At 46.0% G+C, this 23,044-nt stretch overlaps 1 protein-coding gene across 15 annotated transcripts in view; it reads left to right on the top strand.

The window, feature by feature from the left end:
- LOC118504785 (A disintegrin and metalloproteinase with thrombospondin motifs 9) overlaps positions 1-23,044 on the top strand; it is a 138,741-nt gene that overhangs the window by 27,109 nt on the left and 88,588 nt on the right. For 13 of the 15 annotated variants that reach the window (XM_036039737.1, XM_036039740.1, XM_036039747.1 and 10 more), the window contains 2 exons: positions 5,454-5,671; positions 16,640-17,426. In XM_036039737.1, the coding sequence (XP_035895630.1) occupies positions 17,123-17,426 (304 nt within the window). In that variant the 5' untranslated portion in view covers positions 5,454-5,671; positions 16,640-17,122. The remainder of the gene's footprint in view (positions 1-5,453; positions 5,672-16,639; positions 17,427-23,044) is intronic. The other 2 variants (XM_036039739.1, XM_036039738.1) reach the window with 2 other exon arrangements.

Genomic DNA, 23,044 nt, shown 5'->3' with positions numbered 1-23,044 from the left:
GGAACGTATAGATGACAGATTGCAACGATGAAGATTTTGAAGTCCACTAGCCTACTAGCCCATCTAAAGCTGATTCAGGCTTAACCTTGCCGTGGATATTCTTTCGCACCAGTAAGGCAGTATCCAATTCCGTCTATGGTCTGGGACGTGCTAGACACATGACAGCCTTCAGCTTTCGTTACGTTTTATCGTCACGATACCTCTTTATTGACCTGTCTTCGAGATATCGTATCAAATGTATGGTGAAGGCAGTTTGCCATCAATGTGAATTATTTCATAGGGTTTTTGCTCAACGGCTAGCTGCAGTGCTGAGCATATACTCTTCAAAGATATTACCAAGCTGCATTGCTCGTTTCTGTAAGTCAAAAGGGAAGTAGAGATAGATTTTCTGGTGCAGTGAGATTGGCGAATGGTCCTCAGATATTAATGTTATTACTCGGCATGTTTTGTTTACGTAGAAATCTCCGATTGTTATTGAAGAGTGCCTAAAACGTTTATCAGCAATTTTGGGCTAATTTCTTACGCTTTAAAACAATTATTATGAAATTATTCTTTTCGTGCGCTCTCTCTCTCTCTTTCTCTCTCTCTCTCTATTTGCACTTTTTCCCTCCCGGTTGGTCAAATTGGTAACGGCGAGACTTCCTGCTTGTAGTGCGAAATGAATGGCCGAAACGATGAAACGATTAACAGACGGCCCAACGCCTCGTCCCGACCCTGCCTGCCCGAGCTGCTAATTAGGCGTTCTTTAGTTTTCTCCAACTTCCTATGCTAATTCTGCCACTTGACTTCCTTCACTTTACTCACACCATTTCGCAAAAAAGGCGAGCGCTGGGAACCGAAACTTTGAGGGCGGTGGTGGGCGTCATTCTGCGTCTGCGGGTGGAACCGATAAATTTGCGGATAGACACATTTGCCAAACCTTCCCGCGATCGTTGCGAATTCGGGGGTATCTATGAACTGCCGTCCGTTGTCCAAACTAACGTCACATCAGGTTTTTTGGATTGTTTCCAAATCCTTCTTTTACTGTTCTTCATGCTCATTCACCGTCAACGCGGGATGTGATCATTTCTTTCCCTCGTTCCAAATACACCGGGCAAGCGTAAGCCGCTGTCGGTCGAATTAGAAAAAAAACAAAGCAAAATAAACCAATCTTCAAATTTATTGCCGATTATCATCGATCGAGCAAATACTTCTGAAAGCCTCCCTAAGGCGTGCGGTGATATGCGCTGTATCGGGGAGCCCAATCTGCATCAGGGCCAATTCTCATGCTGATAGTCTTTTGTTTTGCATTTTTTTTTGCTCAAATTTATTTTAGCTCCCGGGAATTTGAGGAGAACGCGCATGAAAGTGCCTCCCAATCAGCTCAGGAACTTAACGGCTCCTAATCGAGCATTTCCTTTTGCCATTTTGATAGTTCAGATATTGGACGGAAATAATTTACCAAGCATTCTACCACTGCATTTGGACCAATCGTTTTTTTTTTTGCTCAGCTGTGAATCCGGTTAGCCGGCTTTCCAGAACTAACGCCGTGCACCTTTCCGCGAGAATGTGACTCAATTCCCCCTGCGGTGTGCAACAAATGTCAATGTGAGAAACGTGTGCGCGCGAGTTTAGTCACGGTGTTAAAAGTGGAGCACCGATTAGACATCCGGACATCGTAGGAGTTCTGGAGGATGGGGATTGGTTGGACGACTCACCGGCATACGAATGATTCTAAGATACCGTAAATAACGTTCGCGAATCGTTTACCCAGCGGCGACCGTCGCTGTGCGTTATCCAAGGTTTGCCGGGAAACGGTTCGCACGCACACAATTTTCGTGGTCGGCCGCCGGTACAAGCGAATGCAGCCGCACAATCGTCCCCGCGAGGGAATACCGCATCGTGGCCGGATTCTGGACAGCGGGCGGAATTAACTTTTCATAAACACCATAAACTAACTGATAGAACTAATTTATCGTGCCATGCCGTCCGGAATCGGCAACGTCCCGCTAGGAGCGGCATATCTTCAAGAGATGTAGCCGTCTCTTTTTTCTTTTACTCATTTGTTGGACAGCTGTTCACTGGCGAAGGTGAAAATCCGAAGGTGGTGGTGCGTTTCGATGAACTCCACCGCCAGATTATTTATGCACTTCGTAATTCTCTTACCCCGTGGGTGTGAAGTGTTGGCATGGTCCGTTCACAAAAACGGGGGCCCTTTCGGGATTTGGTGGAACTCGTCAGCAGCAGGACGCTTGCATAATTCTTGCGTGAGTCGTTCACGCGATAGCCTGCAGTGGTTGCACATGTGCTTGGCGAATGTCAGGTGATATCGGATTCTGCTTCGGAGTGTTTCCCTGGAGCTCTTGGGATACATAAAACACGCGTTTGGGGGTACGATTCTTCGGTACGATGGTGAGAGCAGCCCATTGGCGGACATCTACAATGGAGTGGTGGACATATAATACATCCAGCGTGACTCCGTTCCTTAGAAGTGACTTACAACTCGGCCCCGAGCCGTGCCAGATTACTCTCGGGAATGTGCCTCAGTGTGCATATGGCTGATGGGTTGAATTCCAGCGAAAATATGGAGGTCCCCAATGGATTTCCAATTACAGTTCCAGCAGCGTAGGAAATATTAGACGTATGGGACATATTTGCTGAAGTGTGCTATTCATGGAAACACTATGCCACCGCAAGGTTGATCATCCGATCGTGGGTTTTGAGGAGTGAAGTTGCGGGAACAGCTAAGAGATAGAGAAAAGTGCATTCCGGTGAAGCGTGTCTGTTATTCTCTTGAAGTAGAGAGAAGAGACACGGCTGGGTCTGTTGTTTACAGGTGCCAGGATTATTCTCAAAATTGCAAAATCTCGACTAGCGACAAAACTGGATCATTAAAGATTAGACGGTTAACCCGATAGATTCCGATATTTCACCGGCTGGCAACTCGTGGGAGTATAGTTAGGCTCCGGTCACATGCATAGTCGAGCCGTTTGCGATTGCAACACGGCACGGTTGATCGTGTCGCGTCGCTTAGGTACGGCAATATGTGCGATTCGGAACAGGTAAACTGTGATCCGAAATTGAACGATCACCTGACAACCACCAAACTGTCCTTTTAAGCGTTTGTCAATGTGCCACATAATCGGCGCCATTGTATCCGGCTAGTGGACGCACCACCCATCCGAGCATCGACCGGCTTCAAAGTCTTTACCCTACCATAAATAACGTTTCCATTTTTGGGACACCCTGCGTCATTCGCCTGGTGTAACTAACGCTCCAATCTCCGTACACACTTACTACGCGCTTAGGTTACTTCCAAATCCCCCCCCCCCCCCCCCCCACATCGAATGCGCATCGACCCGCCCGCCGCACGCGCGTGCTTCATCGAAAGCGAACGTAGTTTAAATTTAGCGCTCCTCACAGCCAACCTTGAAAATTTTGCTTCAAACCCTCTTGAGGTGGCCCGCGCTCTGACTTCTGTTTTCTGCGGCATCCACTTGGATTGGAGTGCTTCAGCGTTACGTCGAGGAAGCGGCCTGTCAATAACCTCTACCGTGCGGTGTGCCGCGCGTTTCCTAATGTTAATGTTTCGGCCATTTTTTTTTATTATGCGCCAATTTTGTTGCAGCTCTAACGTTCGAATTGTGGTCTCGCTGCAGACGCTGGTTAAGTGATATCATCGTGTAGCGTAGTAGTGGTAGCAAAGAAGCGTCACAACCAGTACAAACAGCCGAGTGGATTGTTTAGCGATTTTGCACCCTAGCGTAATCGCGATGTCTAGCAGTTCTTGCTTCCGATAGGCATCGTTACCGTTCCGGTGATGACTTTCTTTCACCATAGACAGTAGCAGAAGTACAAAAAAAAACACAGTCGAGAGCATACGACACTTGTCCTCCAAACCTCACAGAAAGCGAAAGTCTAAATCTTGATGGCGTCAGCATCATCTGTCAGTGGCCGAGCGAGCGTCTGCACCACGGCGGTGGGAAATGCGGAAAAACATTAAAAGAAAAACCACACCGCGTGCGTTAAACATGGACATGAGAAGACGCGAACGAAGAAAAAAAAAGTGTCTGTTGAAGTAAAGTAACTAAAACAAACTACATTCCGTTGACGGAGTGTGTGGGTAACGGTGGCACCCCGGAACAGCGGTGCCTTAATGTGTCTAGCCGCTCGTTGGCAAGCGGTTCGGTCTAAAAGTAGACTGTAGCGTAGAGTCTAGCCTTAGACGGAGGTTGGCCCCGTCTCGTCACACACTATCGGTGGATGCTATCTACCAGATGCGAATATAGTCTTTTTTTCCGTTCCTCAGTCGAGTTTCAATTTTCCCACCGAGACCTTTGGAGTGGGAGAGAGTAAAATAAATATTGTGATAGTGATCAGCATTGGATGTGTTACCTTATACGGAGAACTACTGCTACAAACAAGGCATACGGGCTATTGCAATCGAGAGGCGCAAGAATGCAATTGAGGTGCTTTGCCAATTAGTTGACCGTCGGTGTGGAATGAAGTGAAGACTCCTCTCTCGCCAACACTGTAGTTTCTGAAAAGTGGTCCCTAAAGATCTGAAGAATTTTTTGTAAAGATTTCCAGATTTTTTGCAGAAAAAAAATCTTGATGGGCCTTCTCGATCTTGGCCAATTCTGGGTAAATCTTGATGGAGCAAGCAATTTCTTACACTACGCTTGTTCTTCTGATCTGGTGCCAGACACTGTGCGCCGTGAGGAATCAGCCTGGCAAATATATTTCTAGCTCTACTTCTTTCTCCACCTGGCAACACATTTGCACATTACCGGCTCGTCGATCGTCCCGGGCGTAACCTAATCTGACTTTATCTAAACATTTATCTTGGCCCCTTAATTTGAGAACGTGCCATGGTTAAGCGTTGAGCTAAGCGTGCATATTTAGATTACCGACACGGGTTTCGTTTTTAGGCCACTGCTTCTACGCTGGCCCACCCCACAAAAGGAAGACCACATCGCATCCGCGACGCAGGGGTTACTGGTTAGGTGCCTTCCACCAGTCATGGCCCGTGACGATGGCTGGCGCCCAGGAACAGGAGGATCGAATTTAATAAACTTTGCGAAAATTTACTCTCACCCTCTGGTCTGGTTTGTTGGTCTTGTCTAACCAGCGGCGCTGGAATGACGATCGAAACAGGGAACGTGGCTGACTCAAGCGTTCTGTTTACACAAAAGTTTCGCCAGCTTTGGAGGGTGGGGGGGGGGGGGGGCGCCCCGGGGGGCGCAAAAATCTACCCCAGCTAATACACACATTCTGGGAGGGTGCATTTTAGCAGCTAGCTAGCTATTAGGGAAAGAATAACACGGTCGTTTTTTTTTTCACCTCCGGTTGGTAACTTCAGCTAGTGGCAAGCGAATGGAACTAGTTTAAACTGGACTCTGAGTTTGAAGTTAAACTCTCGATGATTATTGGACTTTACGCTAATTGATTCTTTTATTTGCTCTACTTTTCAGATATATTTCTGATATGGTCGATTTTCGAAAATAGAATGAGCCTTGTCTGGATTTGGACCGAACGAGGATTCCGTTGCATTCCAGCTGTCAGTTGTATCGTTCGATGGTGATTTGAATTGTTTGGTAGCCGGCCCAAACGATTCACAAGCTTCCAACAGACAGAAAGAAAGTGACTGCGCTATGGCCGTGGTCTAACTACGGCAAAACTATCTATAAAGGTTCGTATCTAAAGCATACTCGTAGCACGCAGTGTCCTACCTTCTAGCTATTTTTTTTTTAAATTTATTTATGATGGAAGGCCATACCGTATCGCTATCGTCGGGCCTAAGGTTTGCATAAGTCAAATTTGCATTGCCACTCTGGTTCGATCCAAAATACGCCCCGAATGCTAAATCGGTTAGCTGATTAGGTTGTTATGGTAGTCTGTCCGCTAGTCATCTATCTCATTAGGTCAACCGTTACCTCTCATTAGATCGACAGTGGCTCCGGACGCATTGCCACTGTGCCTAAGCAACGTGCCCGACCGGACGACTGTGCAGCCAGTCCCTGCGCTACCATGAATGGAGCTGTTCCATTGAAAGCAACCATCGAAAGCAATAATCCTGTCCCGTGTATGTGAGGTTGTTAACCATAGAGGAAAAAAAACTCCTAATCCTCATACCGGTCACAAGCGGTGGCACCCGACTATCGCATGAAATGTCATTTTACGCTGGGTATCCATTTTAGGTGCCTGGGTATCCTAGCAAACGGTCCCCTCCTTACGAAACCTACGACTAAATACTACGGGAACGGTCGCTTGAAGCGAAAAGCTTGAATGAAATGCTAAAACCAAGGGCTTTAGCTGATTGCGGTTGCGTTCGTTCCATTCACGAAAAAACGGCACGCCACCTCGGCGGATGACTGTAAGGCTGCAGTCTTCGCATCAAAGCCCCTACTCTGAGGAGTTCGAACCCGTCGATCAATAGGTTCGTTTGCCCATTTCAGATTCAACATTTGAGTAAGGCGTGGATTATGCTTTTTGCATCTACGGACAAGAGGACATCAGTGACTTATGGTACGTCGCACACTCCGGAAGGCTCACGTAATCATTAACTGTGGCCAATATCGTTGGCAATATATTGCTGGAAGACTTCCTCATACTTTTTGGAAGTAGCGTCCCAGTTATCTCATTTATTGCGACGACGACGACGCTCCGTTCAATGCCATTAGGGTGCAGTATTTATTGCATCGAGCCCCATAAAAACCAATGACCATCGACTTCTGATTCGATCCAATTATAGAGTCTTCTGAAGTCGGTGTCACCTATGGGAGCTTACGTGTAGGGGTAACGTAACGAGCTCGTTCTATTGATATTGATCGCAGTGGGCTTAATATCGATCGCATGCATACGGATTGTTAATGCAGCAGTCTCATTTTTATGTATCGCTCACCGCCAATATCTCATTACACACCGCGGCCAATGTTAGTGAACTTTAGAACTCATTTAGCGATCGTAGTACGGCAACCTACCGCAGCCTATCGCATATTATACGGCTGCAGGTCCTGACCCGCTCATAAATTACAACGCTCACCACCGGGGTCAGCACGGAGTTCGAGGGCGTCGATTTTGAATTTATTTTTTTTTTATTTTAAATCTCCAGGTGCCTGGGGGTGCCCCGTGTTTTTGTTGCTCCTCCCAATAAATGCATACGACGAGTGATGATCTCGTGCAGCCGCTTCGGGACTATTCTCGCGAGACACGTGAGACTCAAGGTTGCGCAATCGCAATGCACGGTACGCAAAATGACAATGCATCACCGATATGTAATCGCGCAACTTCGCACGGCTGCCATTTAATGGCCGAATATTAATTCGACGCCCCTTTTCGGGATGCGCCGATCGTTCATCCGGTTCATCCATTCGAGCCCGTTCATTTGTGGGATGCATCGTTGCGTGATGTCTTTGCACGCGTTGCACCACGCAACCCCACGCACTTTCCGATCCGTCGTCTGATGAATGCGACAATTGATGGATTATTGACGCTTGTGTGCATCGTGTGCGTAGGACTTTCGGATGTCGCGTGAGAAACGGTACTTTAACCGTGTGGCGCGTGTGTGGAGTCGTTTCAATGCTGTCCCGCATCCCACAGCGCGACCAAAGATCTTGAAGATTACTCTAATAAAGACACCCATTAAACGGGGCGCAGGGGACGAGCGATGGAGGACGGAACCATTTATCTTCGTAGGTTTCGTGCGTTGGCTGGCGTCATAAAGTGTGTGTACCGCAGCTTACCGCGGGGCCACCACGCGCCTAACCCGCATCGCTGGCCGTCCGGGGTGCTCCCGAAAAAAGGGACTAAATCTATTCACGCCCGGCCGGCAAACTGACAGCGAAAGTCACGACCTAATAATTTAGATTTATCGATCTGCGCCACCCTGCTCCATCCCCACGGCACAATCATTGCCGCAGCTCCTTATGCTTCGATTGTTTTTTTTTCTACGATTTATGCTGCCAGAGAACGGTAGGTCGGTCGTCGTCCCACAGGGCTCACCAACGTGGCGAAACCCGTCCACGCTTCCCGGCCGGTCATAATTGGATGGGATCATCAAAAACTGATTAAACGAAACCCGTGGTGTGGTTGTCGGTTGGCGCATTTGGGCGGCATTTTGCTCTTTGTAGTAGCGGACACTGTCTGCGGCAGCCTGGCCGACGCGCGAAGATGTCGTGCTTTCGTGGACGGGGAAAAGTCTCGACCGTTGCTACCGGTTTGTACGGGGGTATCTCGGTGACCGACCGCTTATGGTAAATGGTCAGCTGGCCAGTAAACCAGCAACCAGGGTGGAAGTAGCGAAACGGTAGCGCAAAACTAGTCGTGGCCAACAAGCCGACGACACTCGCCTAGTCTTTCGAAGCAAAGCGTTCAATGTGTCAATTGATGATGTCGTGCGATTGATCAGTTGCATGTACCGCTCAAGCGTTTCGGTTTGTTTTAAATTGATGTTCGGAGCTGTGCCGTGCGTAGTTGCGTAGATTTTAATTCCTGCTAGTGGCAAACCAACTACACTTTAATGATCATGATCGCTGTTCAATCCATCTCCATCCAGTTTGTCAGCGTGGACCAATCACGCCCGACGATTCCAACATTCATTTGACGCGATCAATCAATGTGTGTATGATGCACTAGTGGCAGAGTATATTATCATTTCACACGGCCATATCAATCGATCAGAAGGCTCGCCGTGTGCGGTAGATTGATCAGTTTGGGCAAAATATTTGGCAGAGAAAAATAATTTGTGTCTCCACCGACCTAGCGAGGGAAGGCCTAGAGTAGGTCCGCTGATGATGATCTCAGACGATCGTGGTAGCGCTAACCCTTCATCACATCCATCCACGTCGAATGGTCCGCAAAGCATCAGGTCCACTGACAGCTAGAAATGGTCGTGCCACAGTTAACTACCCTCACCCGGCCAAACACGCGTGCTGCTCGACGCAAGATAATTGTGGCAGCGATGGATACCGAGACAGCTCCTAGCATCTTTCAACGCGGAAAGCACGCTTGTTAGCACCGGGTCCCTTGATTCATCGTCCTCGTTCGCATCACCCTCGTTCATCGTGTCTTGGGGTAGATCTAATCTATTTCACTATTTCAATTATGCAAATTGCATTTTTATCGTTCACGTTTTCGCCGGGATGCTTCCAGCACGCGATCAGGCCTCGCATCGGCCACTGGACTCGAGGTTGTGGGTGGGGGGGGGGGGGGGGGGGGCATAAATTATGTTAAATGTCGATATATTTCTCTATTAACTCTGGTCCCCTGCCCGGCCACGTCATGACCTATTCGTGTTTACCCCGGCACTCTAAACACGATCCGGGATGCATCCCAAAAATGTGTGCCTGCGAATGAGAAACGGTGCCAACGGGTCCGTTCGGTGGTGGAATTCTTGACCGTTTCACTAGCTCCAGCAGCATCCTTCGCGCTTGGCTCGACGATTGCGGGGGCGTGCAACTGACGCGCCTTCGATGCGCAATTGACGTCTGAACTAGACACCAAGCGTACTAAATTAAAATAGATGTTCATTATTCTGCTCCGTTGGCTGGCGGCGGGCAGACTTCGGTTCGAGTTATTGTGAGCTGGTTATGAGGAAAGTGTACGCGTGAGCAGAGCATACCTACGGGGGTTTTTGCAAATTGCAGATCGTCCTCGGGATTATACATGTCCGCCAGCCGCACGCCACGATGTCTGTATTTCACCACCAACTGACAGCCGGTAAATGCAATCGTGCGGGATAGATAGAGGTCGTTACGTTTCGGAACAGGCATTTTGATGAACTCCAGTTCTTTCCAGTTCCTTAAACATGCCCATCACCAATGTACGCGGGAGAGAGGTCTGGATCGTAACTCCTACAAAACCCCCCGACAGACGATGTGTTTCGCCCTTTATGACACACACGTCTTTCAACAACGTTTGACTTCATTATGGGCGAGATGTAACCGTGCGAGTTTTATGCGCACCATCGGGGTGTTCTTTTCGTCCATCAAAATATGGTGTTAATTTACTTTCCAATCGTCCCTCCGGTGAAGCGGACCTTCGATGGCGGTCTTCGGGGATCGATGCAGTTCGATATGTGATGAGGAAACGTTACGGCATTTATGGTGCGGTCCCGTTAGCGTACTATTCGTGCGATGATGATCACCTACGATCACCTTCTCTAAGAAAGGGGGGGGGGAGGGGGGGGGGGCGAGATTATTCTGCATCCAGAATGATCGTTTAATATCTGCATTCGTGGTGCATCAATTCACCTCGGTCACACGCTCGGCCAGTCTGCTGGCCATCTGCGGACTAATGAGCTAACGGGGATGCATAAACTAACGTGTGACGGAAGTGGATGGCTCAAGATGCGCACCAGTGTCTGTCAGTCTGGCAGGATAATAAAATGCTGCTTTATGGTGGTGGTTGTCGCGAACGGGGTAGCTTTTATCACATTTTATTATCTTCCGCAGAGTATCTAATGATGTGATCGCATCATCTTCGCACCGTACCGGTGATGGTTTAGACATGTCTGCACGGAAGCGAGAGACGTAAGGGAGCTTCGGAAGATTTGAAACCTTAGTTTTTTGCATTAACTTTGTACAAAGAATTCTATTGTTTATTGAAGAGTGAACTACAATGTTTACTTCCTATATAATCTACACGCCACTAATATGTAAGCAAGTAATACGGAGTAAGGTTCGTGAGAAGACATATTATTGAACTCAATCGACGATCATTTCGTTCGATAAATTTTGTACCATTCGGGACCGTGATCGTGTAAATCGTTCGTCTTACATAATTGATCGTCCATTTAAAGTTTTCACACGAAGTTCGTTCACATACGGCTTGAAGAAGTGTGCTGTAATTGTGCTGTTTCTTTTTATTGCCTTTTATTTCTCCCTTTTCGCGTTTACTTTGGCAGTTTTATGTTTGTTTCATGTTTTATTTCGCACCATAAGTTTTCTGAAAGATTTATGTTATTTACAGCCTCTTTGTGCTAATTGTTTTGTTTTCATGCTACCTCGGAATGAAAGGCTGTGAAACGATTCGAATGGATTTATATTCAGTCACACACCTTCATTTTCGCTTATTGAAGGGATGGATGAAATGAAGAAATTTTTATCCTTTTTAGCATCTAATATGATTGCGAATTGGAGCAAAAATTTAAAAAAGTTCATTCGGATGGCCCGGTGTCCGTGGCAATAGCGGCGCCGGCCTCTTCTCGGCAGGACCTGGGACCAAATCCCATCCAGAGACGGTCTCCTCGTACGCAGGACTGACTAAACTTCTACGGGAAAAATCAAGTCATCAGAAATCAGGAAGGAAACCAGAAGTAGCAAGCAGAGATCTTTCGAGGGTGTAACTCTAAAGAAAAAGAACACTCAAAAACCAAAAGTCGATGAAGTATTGGTTGATACATTGTAAAACTTTTCTGCCTAACTACTTAGAATTAAAACCTGATTCGCATTCAACTTTGATGCAAATGTCTGGACACGATTATGAATTTCTTCTGGATACAATCTGCAAAACGATGTACGCCGTACAAATATAGAACCTCTCTGATCAGGCAGGTAATCGCATCTAATTTCCGCAACATTTGGAACGCATCACTGGCAACTCGAAGCACACGTTGCGAAAATTGTTGCAGAAATGAGGCAAAACACCAATAACACGTCTCGTGTCAAAAATGTGCAGCCATGTATGTGTGTGCATTACAAACTGATACCTTCCCAAACCACCGTACTGCCGATACTGACGATCGACAAGATGTTTAGCATCGATTTCCTGTTTCCCGTTAGCGACACGTGCCTGAAACCCGTTGCGACCTGAAGTGTTTAGCGTTGCGCCATGGGAGTTTTTCTTTTTCCCAAATCTGTTCTGTTCCCTGCTTGTTACATTGTGGCATTGTCGATCGACCAGAATTGTCGAATACAGCAGACCGCTCGGTTTTCGGGATATGAATAGGAAAGTACGGAACGCAAACCAGGGGGAGCTAGAAAAGACCTCCGACCTGGGTGGAAATATAAGCGTGTTCACAGTTTTGACAGTTTACGCTTGGCGCGTGTTGATCGACACGTGAAATTAAACAGACTTCCCAATGCAGTACCGCATATCTGTGGGGAGATGCGCTCGGGGTGTGTAAAACCCGCGGGCGCTCGATATATTGGAAACGCTCAAAATCTTAGCCCCGCTGAGTGACTCGTAGCGAAGGCCAAGTTTTGGTTATGCTGTCAATAGTACATAAACTACCAAACGATGGGTTTGCGTTGGTCTGCGGTGGATTCAAATATCAAAACAGTCCAGTCCGGAGACTGGTTTTCTTTTCCTTTTTTTCCTGGAGAAGTAATGGCGATTTAGATCTTGGTACTTGGTAAATAGAAATCGTTCTAGATCGAAAGCGTAATCATTCTAAGCTTCTAAGTAAAAGTTGTTTCACGAGTACAGCACAGTACAACTATACGACTGATGTCTGTGGAGATAAAGCGAGGGCCATATGCTTTAACGTTGGTCCATAATTCACCAGCTCCAGCAGAACTTCAGCTGCGCCAGTCAATTAAAACGAGGCCCCCATATGGTTTCCACATTTGTCCTGGGCTGGAGTATGTGGCGGACTGCGTCGGTGGACACGCACTTCATACTGTGGACACGTACATATCCATGCGTGTCGCGCTCAGTGTTTACCATTGCTGTAATGACCTCAGTTTCGGTTAAAAGCAGAGTCAAGGTTAGTTTGCACACCACTCTTGGGGCAGTGCTCAGCAGCTCGCAAGCCCATTCGAACGGTGCGTCCTTGCCAAAATGATTCGACCCGACTGTCAACTGGACAACATAACGCGCTCAGATACTCGCATACATTTATATGAATTTCATTTCCCATCCCTAATGGTGTCCCTCGAGTGACAGCTGGTGTGAAACATTAGGCAGGGCTTGGGCGCGCTGTAGTTCGTCCTATGCTCCAAGATATATGCCTCCAATATATAAGTGTTATCTAACGAAAAGTTTAGAAGGAATTGTGAAGCTGGTTACGCGATGGCACATTTCTGTCTGCTTTTAATTAACACACCACATGATGAATGGAGCTCGGAACAAAGCGAACAATCGTGGTCCAGATAGCAGATCTTTTATGCAAAACACTTCCAAACCAAAGTAGGGCCCCAACCCCCGCAGTCAATCAGTGATCAGCTGCGCTAATGTATAGCAATAAGTCAAAACTCCCCGAAAGCACACTTGTTCTTCTATTCATGATGCTGTCAGAATCGGGCTCAGAATTCCTTTTGGCTTATGCGATCGATGGGTATGAAGTTTTCGCTAATGATCACACTAATCAATTAACGTTTCCCGTGCTACAGAATGGTACGAATGGAATGGAGAAAAGATTCAAAAGCCTCTGGTAATCGATCGACATGAATCATAGATACACGCACACCAGTGGACGCTTCCAGTGGATTATCGCGTCCGATTTCTTGACTTCTCTTCATTTATAAAACCTTAAGCTGTGTGGAACGTGCGAGCACTTCGCATTCGCAAACTGTCGCTTTCCGGTAACGCTCCGGGTACTTTTTTTTGGATAAATGACCGCACAGCAGGGCGGTAGCACGCCCCAAACGTTAAAGTTTGTTTCTTTAATTTCGATCCGTCACCGTATGCTTTCCGGTTCATTCATACGACGGGGGGTTTTTTTTCCTTTGGTGGGGTGGGTGGTTGTGAATTCATTCAAACATTAACGCAAACTAAACAACTCATTCACACAGTGATTTTTTCGTGGTGGCTTCGAGAAGAACGTACCGACGGACACACGACGGATCTTGTGGGATGGGAAGGAAGCGAGATTCATGAATGGTGACATAAAGGAAGCTCCAGCAGCGTAGGAAGTCTAGTGGACAGGCTGCCGAAGATGGAAGTTCGCGAACGAACGCAAGGCGGACCTCTGCGTTCCAATCGTGCAAATCAATATGAAGCACGAGGAGAATATGTTTCACAATGTTGCCTAATTGGCAAAACAGGACGGATTAACAGAGTTTAAAATTGATGTACCTCACGGTTGGACAGTGATTGGACATCGTTAGGCATAAATGTTTATGTGGAATCAATGCGCGCAGTCAGCGAATTTTGTTCGGAGGGATATGAAACGTTCTTTAATTTAATTATGAAGATCTGATAAAATATCCAAACCCCATGAGCTGAGAGACTTGGTTGGGGCTCTTATTTTTTCGTGGAATAATATCTGAAGACTCTGAAGTGTTGAAGAAGTCGTCGTCTTTCTTCAGTTTCAATATTTTATACTGTAGCTACTCTTCGCCTCTGCTCACTCAGTTCTCTGTGAGGTTCTTTACTGTCGCAAAGGGCTTGGCAGATTACTGACCTATCCAGAACGTTATGACGCATTCTTCCCGATAGCTCAAACCGAGAGCGTTCGATGCAGCACACACCAACGATGTGATGTTGAATGCTAGATAAGACAAACTGTCTCTTCTCTCGTCTGACTCGTTCAGCAGAAACGATTGAAACCGATTGTTCCTATTAACGTACGGAGACGTTCCCATCCACAAAGCATGATCCTGTTGCGATGCCACACGCCGTTCTGTATACTTTCTGAATACCCGCATAACTGGTATAGAGCATCGGCAACCGCATGCCAAGATTTAAAGATGGCAATGTTACGATTGCCTCTGAAGTCTTTCTTTCCAGCCGCAGATCGCTTGCCCACCGTTAGCCTTCGTAAGGGGAATGCTCTTGGCTCTTGTTTTCGCTTTCGCATGCCGCTTGCCCCCTTTCGGACGAGAACTTGAAAAATGAACTTGAACTTGAACTGGCGCTGTGAAGGCGCGCGCTCACTCGGCCAGCGAACGAAGCGTCAACGTACTCGACGTCGGCAACCCACGGCGACCAGACCGTTTGCGGGTCTTGACCATGAAAATTTCACTTGCTCGCAACATCACACGAACTGCGTACGCTCCAGGATTCCAAGCCGCATGATGACTGAGGATGGAGGATTTGGTGTACGTATGCAACGCGAAAACCTTGAAACCGGCACGCACGTCGTGCTCCTAATGTTGTCCCCGCCCGGGAATGCCTTCCGGCAATAGTGTTTTTTTTTTTGCTGGCTGTGTTAGATAATTGATTATTAATTGGCGAGAATCAGTTTCTCCATCTGGGTATTTTTCATCCCATGGAAGAACAAGCATACGGACGCATCGTTTAGTTAAGTGTAGATTTTAGGTTGGTGAGGTTCCGTGCGTTGATCCTAATACTCTGCGAACATGCGATTGTGCGTGTAAGGGTTTTGGGATCCCGTCAGCAGCAGCTTTACGTTCAATTTATGTTTGTTTGTACCAAGACCACGAACCGATTCCGGCCGATGCTATGACTACCTCCCATTTGGCGTTGGATCAATTAGAACCTCCTAACGGGTGCGCTCCTACCGTCTTTCGTCTTCCCAAAAAAAAACCCCATCTGCAATCTGGCAAACCCTTGCTTGCCTGTTAGCTTCCTTCCGAAAATAACGATATTCTCGAAAATAATAACCGCCAGCGCTCGTTCCGATCTAAACAATCCAGACCATTCTCTACCGGGTCCGCACTCGAGCGGAGCGGAGTTGTCGAAAGTAGTCGAATTGTTGTTTCATCGTAGCGGCGCCAGATTTCGAACGAAAATGGTTCACGTTGACGCCCTATTTGGGACGGCGTGCGTAACACGGGTACGCGGCACCCTAAGGCGCGGTATCGAAGCGTTCGTGCCTTTAGTCGACGAAAACCCTACGAGGCATAAAAATGGCGCAATGGCGCCAAATTAAATGTAATCGGACCACGCTAACGAGCGTGTGCTCACGCGCGCCGTTGTCGATAGAGATTCTGTTGGTGCCTGGCCACGGAACTGATCTAGATTTTTTTTTGTACAAAGCGTAGGCGTTGTGATGTTTGGTTGATTTTAATTAAATTCAATTAGTCGTGCAGCAAGACCTAACAGGCTTTTCGGTTGCCAAAGAAAGAGCATCATTCATTTCGGTCGTACACTACAAAAAACACGCTACCAGTTAGGATAAAGTGGATTTTTCGTTATTAATACTCCTGCACGATCTTACATTTTTTAACTTATATTTCACTCTCGGCGTACGATCAAATGACGTTGGAATTGAGGGAAATTAATTAATACAGAGCAAACGCCTCAATTCATGCGTCATTCGGAATTATTTTTAAATTTCTAGCCCATGGCCTAGACCTTCGGCGTCGGTGACATGTCTTTGTACTGCGTACTGTTGACCAGCGCTGTTTGGGTGTCACTAGGTCGCGTGCCAATTTTTTTTGGGGAAATGACGCGTTCACTGACGATTCATTTGGGCGGTTTTTAAGGGGTTTTCCTTGCAATTACTCTACTTTTATGCCAAATTGCAGGCGCCGGCCTAATAGAATGATGTCAAAGGTAGTCTTAATAGGGGGATGATGCATTGGTCGGCATCGGTTTTTTGTGCCTTTAGCCTTTGTTTGAGGTTCTGAGGTATAAGGATTCTGCCTGCGATGAATTCTTGCACCGAATAGACCATCAAGTAATCAAGTGGATCAAGTAATCTGGTTAACCGAATTTGGCATTTGAAGGCAAACAACATCCAAGTAACCATTGGTATTATTCCATCTTCATGTATCTTTAATTCTTACGCTCTACATTTCCTCAATTTCAGTTTGGAAGCTGCATCGCCAACACCATTCCGCAAACCTGGAATGCACACATTGAGGCAAATGAAGAAAAGCCACCCGACGTGCAGCGCAGGAAGCCCGGTACCGAACCGTCCGTCTCGACGACCGGTGACAAAGTGGACAGTTTGCAAGCTGCGTGTGTTTCGTATATGACCGGGTAATGCGAAAAGTGACGCGTTCCGATGCAGTTTGCAGGCACACACCGAGTGTCCGGTTTAAGCGTAGAATTATTTTTTAAGGTGCAAAAGTGCAGTGCCAAGTGATCCTTATTGGTGCCTTTATAGGTTCGAAACCCCAGCAAGGGTTGTGTCTTGTGGTAAGCTGCACCATCGGTGGTCCATTGTGCAAGTGTGTTTGTGTGTGTGTGCGTGTGTGAAGTTTACTACCTTCTAAGTGTAAGTACACCGACCGAGCGGTGTACGATCGATTGTGTTTCACTACGAGCTAGCTTACTATCGGCAGTAGGTATGACCACCCGATGGTACTCATCCCGCAGCAGGTTCTGCTTCCTGGTGGCGGGCTTTCTGCTGATCGTCATCATACTGATCATGCTGGTACCGTTTATCGCGAGGATAAGTTCGGAACCGACCCCACCTAATCGGTGGGAAACCGGTGGCAGCTCAACCGATCCGGTCACGACGACGACAGAGTTCGTTACGAGGCAGAATTTCGCCTCGGTGCGATTTGGATCGGTGGTCGAGTCGGAACGTGTACGACCGTTCGAAACACCGCCCAACGATACATCGCCGGGTGGCACGGTCGATGGAAAAGGTAAGTGATTTTTATTTAGAATATATTTTTGAAGGATTATTTGAATATATGTGAAAGGTTTTTTGTCTGAAGACAGGGGAATCATAATTGGAGTAAGGTATAAGAGTTTCTGAAGCTCGTCATTTCCTCTCCAGCACAATGACACGCTACCAAGTGTCCTTAAATGCTTCTATTTCCTTCGAATATCTCTTCCAAGAGACCAGCACCAGGAAAGCAATCAGCGCTTCTTACCGAGAATTGCACTTTTCCACTGTTTTTTGACAGCAGGCACTTAACGATCGATGCAACCTGGCCTGACGCACATACATCGATCATTCCCTGATGCCTGAATACTGGTCTGAAAACTATTTTGTCTTCAATCTCTGATGCCGCTCACAGGTCCAAAATGGACTCACCCGGCTGTCGACCATTTATCTTCGCATTGAAGCACTTGCAGCGGGGTTGCGTAGTCATGAGGACTCTAACGCTTGACAGTATCCAGACCGATGTTTCCATCCGCATCGACGGTCTTCCGCGTGCCGAACCATTAGTAGCATAAACAGCGAAACCGTCACTGATTGGTGCAGTTTCGCATTGCATTACGATTCGGTGTGTACGATGTGCATGGATTGCAATAATGTTTTCCGACATACTTTATCGTCCACTTTTTCGTGCGTTTCGATGCACCAACCGGAGCAACTTTTGTTTTTTTTTTTACTTTGCACCTTCATTCTTCGAGGATATTTACCCATTTACGCCGGCTCCCAGCACGATCACCGGTCAATAGGTATCGGTCACGAGAGCTTCAAGCTGCTTCTTCGCGCCAACCTCGCACGATTGCGTGATGGAGCATCATTTTATTGATTCATTAATCTCAATCAAACCGTCAATCGGCGGTCATTTTCGCAAACGGAGGGTGTCCGTGTCGTGATTCGAACCGTTTCGGCTTTTTTTTTCATAAGCTGCGAGACCGAAAATCAACAATCAAGTGTAACGTAAATATGCACACACACACAGGCGAAAGAGAAAAAAAGCTCTCCACAACAATTATCATAGTTCTACGTTCGATAATGGTGCGCAAGAAGTATGTGCTAAATTCCAGCGCATTTGCACTGCACAGCCGGCCGTGTTCTGTTGGTTCTGTTGATTGCATTACCTGCCGGGTGCTTCTTCGCTGCTTCCTGACGGTAACAAAGAAAAACAAATTGCAACTTTAAACTGTAAGATAGTTTGCGCCTGGCTCAAGGTAACCCCGCATCACATACATAAATGGACGCTTCCTGTTGCAACGTCATGGCAGGATGTTTATCGATGAAGGTTTTTGTTATGATACATGAGAATGCAATCGATAGTTTAAATTTAACGTTGTATAAATTGCATCAGCTTAAGCGTTTGTTTTTTTGGGTTGATAGAACCGTTGATGCAATGTGCCGACAAACTTCTGGCGGAAGATTCGTTAACAAGAGTCTATCCTTTAACAATGCACTTGTTTTGTCAGTGCTTACTCGAAAAAAAACCAACCCCATACCTGCTACAAGTGCAATTTTGCATTTGCTTCATGTGAACAGCTCGTTAAGGAGAGCGATCCAAAGGAAAACAAACGCACATAAAAGGGGCCCAAAACAATGATAAACATTCCATTCGAGGTGGAATGCTTTCGGACCGGCCGTACCCGTGATTTGACCGGTGGCCTCATGAGACCTTCACAGTGCATCATTAAAACATCATTTTTGTGTGATTTTGGGCTCAATGACTCGCTCGCTGCACCGTCAGCCGGCCACCATAAACGGTACGAAGATTCTGAACTGCATTCCATCCCGAGCAAGCGGCTTCTACTTTTGCCAAAATTGTTGATTCTTGTACCAGTTTTTGGACAATGTTGCTTTTTTCAGCTTCTACCAAAAGCGGAGTGTGAAACAAATGACACGATTGGTATGCCCCTTGCAGTTTGAATATTAAATTTACTATCTCAAATGATGTGAAAGATAAATTTTAGGTCTAAACATACGTTGAAAGTTGTTTCATGACAGTGGTTTTTGGTCTGAAAAAAAAAACAAAGGGTCACACACGTGTTAGTGATGGGAATTTCATTCCGAACCTACTAGGTTCGTGCCGTTCGCTCATTGTTGGATGTTCAATGTTGAACCAAAAAGATAAATTTAAGGTTTAAATAATAAACAATTGTCACGCGTGTTAGTGATGGAAATTTTATCCCGAACCAAATAGGTTCGTGCCGTCCCTTCAAAGGAACGATCGAACCTAGGTTCAATAAACTTGTGGCGAGACGAGAAGAATACATCGACAAGTACTGCACTGTAGACTCTTCCATTGTCTAAATTTTTACTTCCTGTTTAAGTAGGTTCAAAGAACCTACTAGGTTTATCCCGTTCGATTCCCAAAAGAAACTGCTTCCATTCCGTTTTTTCCGAACACAAGCTTGTTCTATTCCGTTCCGGAAAAAATCGAATATTCCCATCACTACTACATAATTTTAAGAATGAGCAATTTTGAAGTAACTCGTATTCTAAGCATTTTTTGTGTTGCTGTTGTTATAGTTTGCCCTACATATTGTAACTTGTTTGATGATCTGGGAAACACTGTAAAATCATTGTACTTCTTTATTTATTTTTGGTTAAAAATATTAAAGCAGAAGCAATTGCAAATTTATAAATGCTCCGCTTTGTTTTAATTAAAAAGCCAGTAATTTTACTTACATATTTAATTGATTGTCCTCTTCTTTGACAGCTAAATTTTTACGAGCGCAATGCATGTCACAACACAACATTCCTTTGTTTGCACATCAATCAGGACAGGCCTCAAATGAGAGTGAATTCTTCCAATGCATAATATTATGAAACCTTTCGTGAGCTTGTTTTGCTCGTCTTTGCAATTCCTGCCACCTTTCAGAGGCTCCAGGTACGGGCAAAGAACAATAACAGCCCGGGGCGTTGGCTCTCCGTTTCTCAAGACGATGTGCATCTCATTAAAATATGAATTGTGTTTTTTTTTATACCAAGTGGAGTATTTTGCTGATTTGAATATTGGCCAAAACATGATGTTTTGTTAATTATAGTCTTGTTCAAAAAAATAAATGCACCTATCCTATCCAAAAAAAAAAACACGCAAAGATAGAAATAATTTTTAAGAGTTATTTCTTCGCCAAACGCAAACTGCAGCCGTTCTGTTGCGATTCACATTCCTTTACGCCGCTAAGCCATTTCCCGTGCGCTTCTGGAGCTGAGTGAAATCAATGTGAAATAAATTCCAATAAATCCTAACCCAACCGCTCGGTGTATCCGGTTGCATCGAATGATTAAAAGTATAAACCACTAATTTATCACCCCCACTAGGGCACCACCGGGCTGCGACTGAGGGTGCGCAACATTAGCAGCATGAGCTTCACGCTCATTACCGCGCGATGTGGTCACCGTGTGTACTAGCGGGCGGAAATTGGTTTTGATTTGTTTATCTTTCGGTTTTGAGGTAACCGGGGTGCGCTTTCTCTTTGTACCTTTTCTTAGCTTAGACCCATTTTTTCTTAAAACTCCTCCAAGTATCGAAGGGGTGTGATGCCTGTTTCATCTCTCCGTGCGCCATAGATCATACCTTTGGCTTCCGAGGTTTGATTTAGGGCGGTGTACACTTGAAGCCAGCTTTGGTGTGTTTTTTTTATTGGGTTCCCGCTGTTGGCGTGAATTGTGGGGCAAAGGGTTCACCACATCAACGGACTTAAATTTCATAATCATGCTGACAGGAAATTGGTCGTGAGCGTTATGTATGTGAATGGCAGAAGTATAAATTTTTGGAGAGAGTTTTGTAGATAAATCAATAAATTGTTTGATGTTCTGTGTGAAGAAATGAAGGTGATCAGAATTTCAATAAACCGTCTGTAAGGTTATAATAATAACGAGCACGTTACGATAAGCTCGTAGACAACGGTGTTTATGCTTACGGTTGCCTTTCCCGTTTCATTCATGAATTACAAGCTACCGCAGCAAGACTCCGACAGTCAGGCGTTTCATGTCGTCCTAAGGCGCAGCAGTTTTGTTTGTATTCGATTATTCATTAAGGCAAGTCTCACATTTGTGCTGGCGTAAGTGTCTTTCTCAGCTATTTGGCTTTCCCTTTGGCCATAATAAGCATAATGAATGAAATTGCCCTTCGTCGACGCGTTATCGTGTTCCATTGAATAACCTACACATTCGTATACGATCGATAACAGAGTCTGGAACTGGGTTGAAAAAAAAACGTTGTTGGTTGATTCTTGTATTCGACTATTCAATGCCTGACTCTCATGCTTATGCTAGAGACAGCGACGACCGGTACTATAGATGTAATTTGAGCCATTTTGGCAATGTCATCGCCCGTTCGCTTTGGTGCTCCATTTGTCGCATATCTTATAGCGCCCTTTTGTCGACAGTAGTAGTCAGAGGCAGTAGGTGGAATCGCTTTCAGCAAAAAAAGTAGTTTAGCGGTCCTAGGTTTTTCTTCTTATTGGAGCAAGATGATATAGGCAGGACGATGTACATTCGATACGAACTTTTGTCTAGGATGTTTACTATATATTTTTAAACTATTTTATAACTTTGTTTATTTATCCTTTATTAACCTTTTATTTAATTCCCCTTTTTATTGTTTTTTTTTTAAATTTAATAACATTAAGAAAATAATTTACAAATTCATAGGATCCGATGAGGTCACGTGAACGATATTCCCTTTCTATTCGTATAACACACAAACCCCACACAGAGTCGACAGTCACATACAGTCTGACGACTCTGATGGTAGGCTCTAGAGAGATCTCTGCTTCTACCAACGCCAAGACCATCCTGCTCCTTCATGTCGGGGTTTTGATGAGCAAATAAAAATAAACTGCAGTGTGTCAGTCAAACGGATGAGTCGCGCGCCGATCATCCTACACGCTGGTTGCGGAGGTGTTTAAATTGCGAACCCGCCCATCCTTCTAACCGAACGTGTGACAGGTTTGAAGAATTCACACTTCCCCTGGAACGGCATTCGAATAGCAAATGTCAGAACCCCGTGGACCCATGCAACGGCGCTGGACGAAAAATGTAAATAAACATGATCAAACAGTCGATTACGAGCGTGGTAACGATGCTGCTGCTGATGATCGTCAATGTGGTGAGACACGGTAAAGAGTGTGGGTAGTATCTGTGGCCACATTGGTCCACGATACATACTGCACGTGAGGTCGATTCGCATTTGCTTAGAGGGCAATCGATCTCAGAGGTAGCATGGTAGCAGAAGAAAAGTCAGCCTCCGGGGAACGTATCCTGGGCGGGTTACATAGGCTACACAAATCATTCTACGCGCGCCGTCCGTGAAAACCGGTAAGGAAGTCGGCTAACCATTCCCGTGCAGCGATTCGTAGCGAACGATTAGCTTGCCGGTGTGTTAGCTGCGGTGTACAATTATCACTTTGCAGAATTTATCGATTGACAGATAGTAATTTATGGAGCGAACTTGGCCACGCTAGCGATCGACCATGCTGGTGGTTCACCTAATGCGAGATCGCTGTGGTGCAGACGTGTACCGTTCTCGCATACGGGAGTTAGACGGGAGTTGAAAAATGGCCCGACTGCAGCACGCTGAACGGCGCACAGAAGTCTTTGAGCCGC

The sequence above is a fragment of the Anopheles stephensi genome, chromosome 2, assembly GCF_013141755.1.
Source record: "Anopheles stephensi strain Indian chromosome 2, UCI_ANSTEP_V1.0, whole genome shotgun sequence".
Classification (NCBI taxonomy): domain Eukaryota; kingdom Metazoa; phylum Arthropoda; class Insecta; order Diptera; family Culicidae; genus Anopheles; species Anopheles stephensi.
The sequence above is the reverse complement of the archived record's forward strand: the minus strand, read 5'-3'. Positions and strand labels throughout refer to the sequence as shown.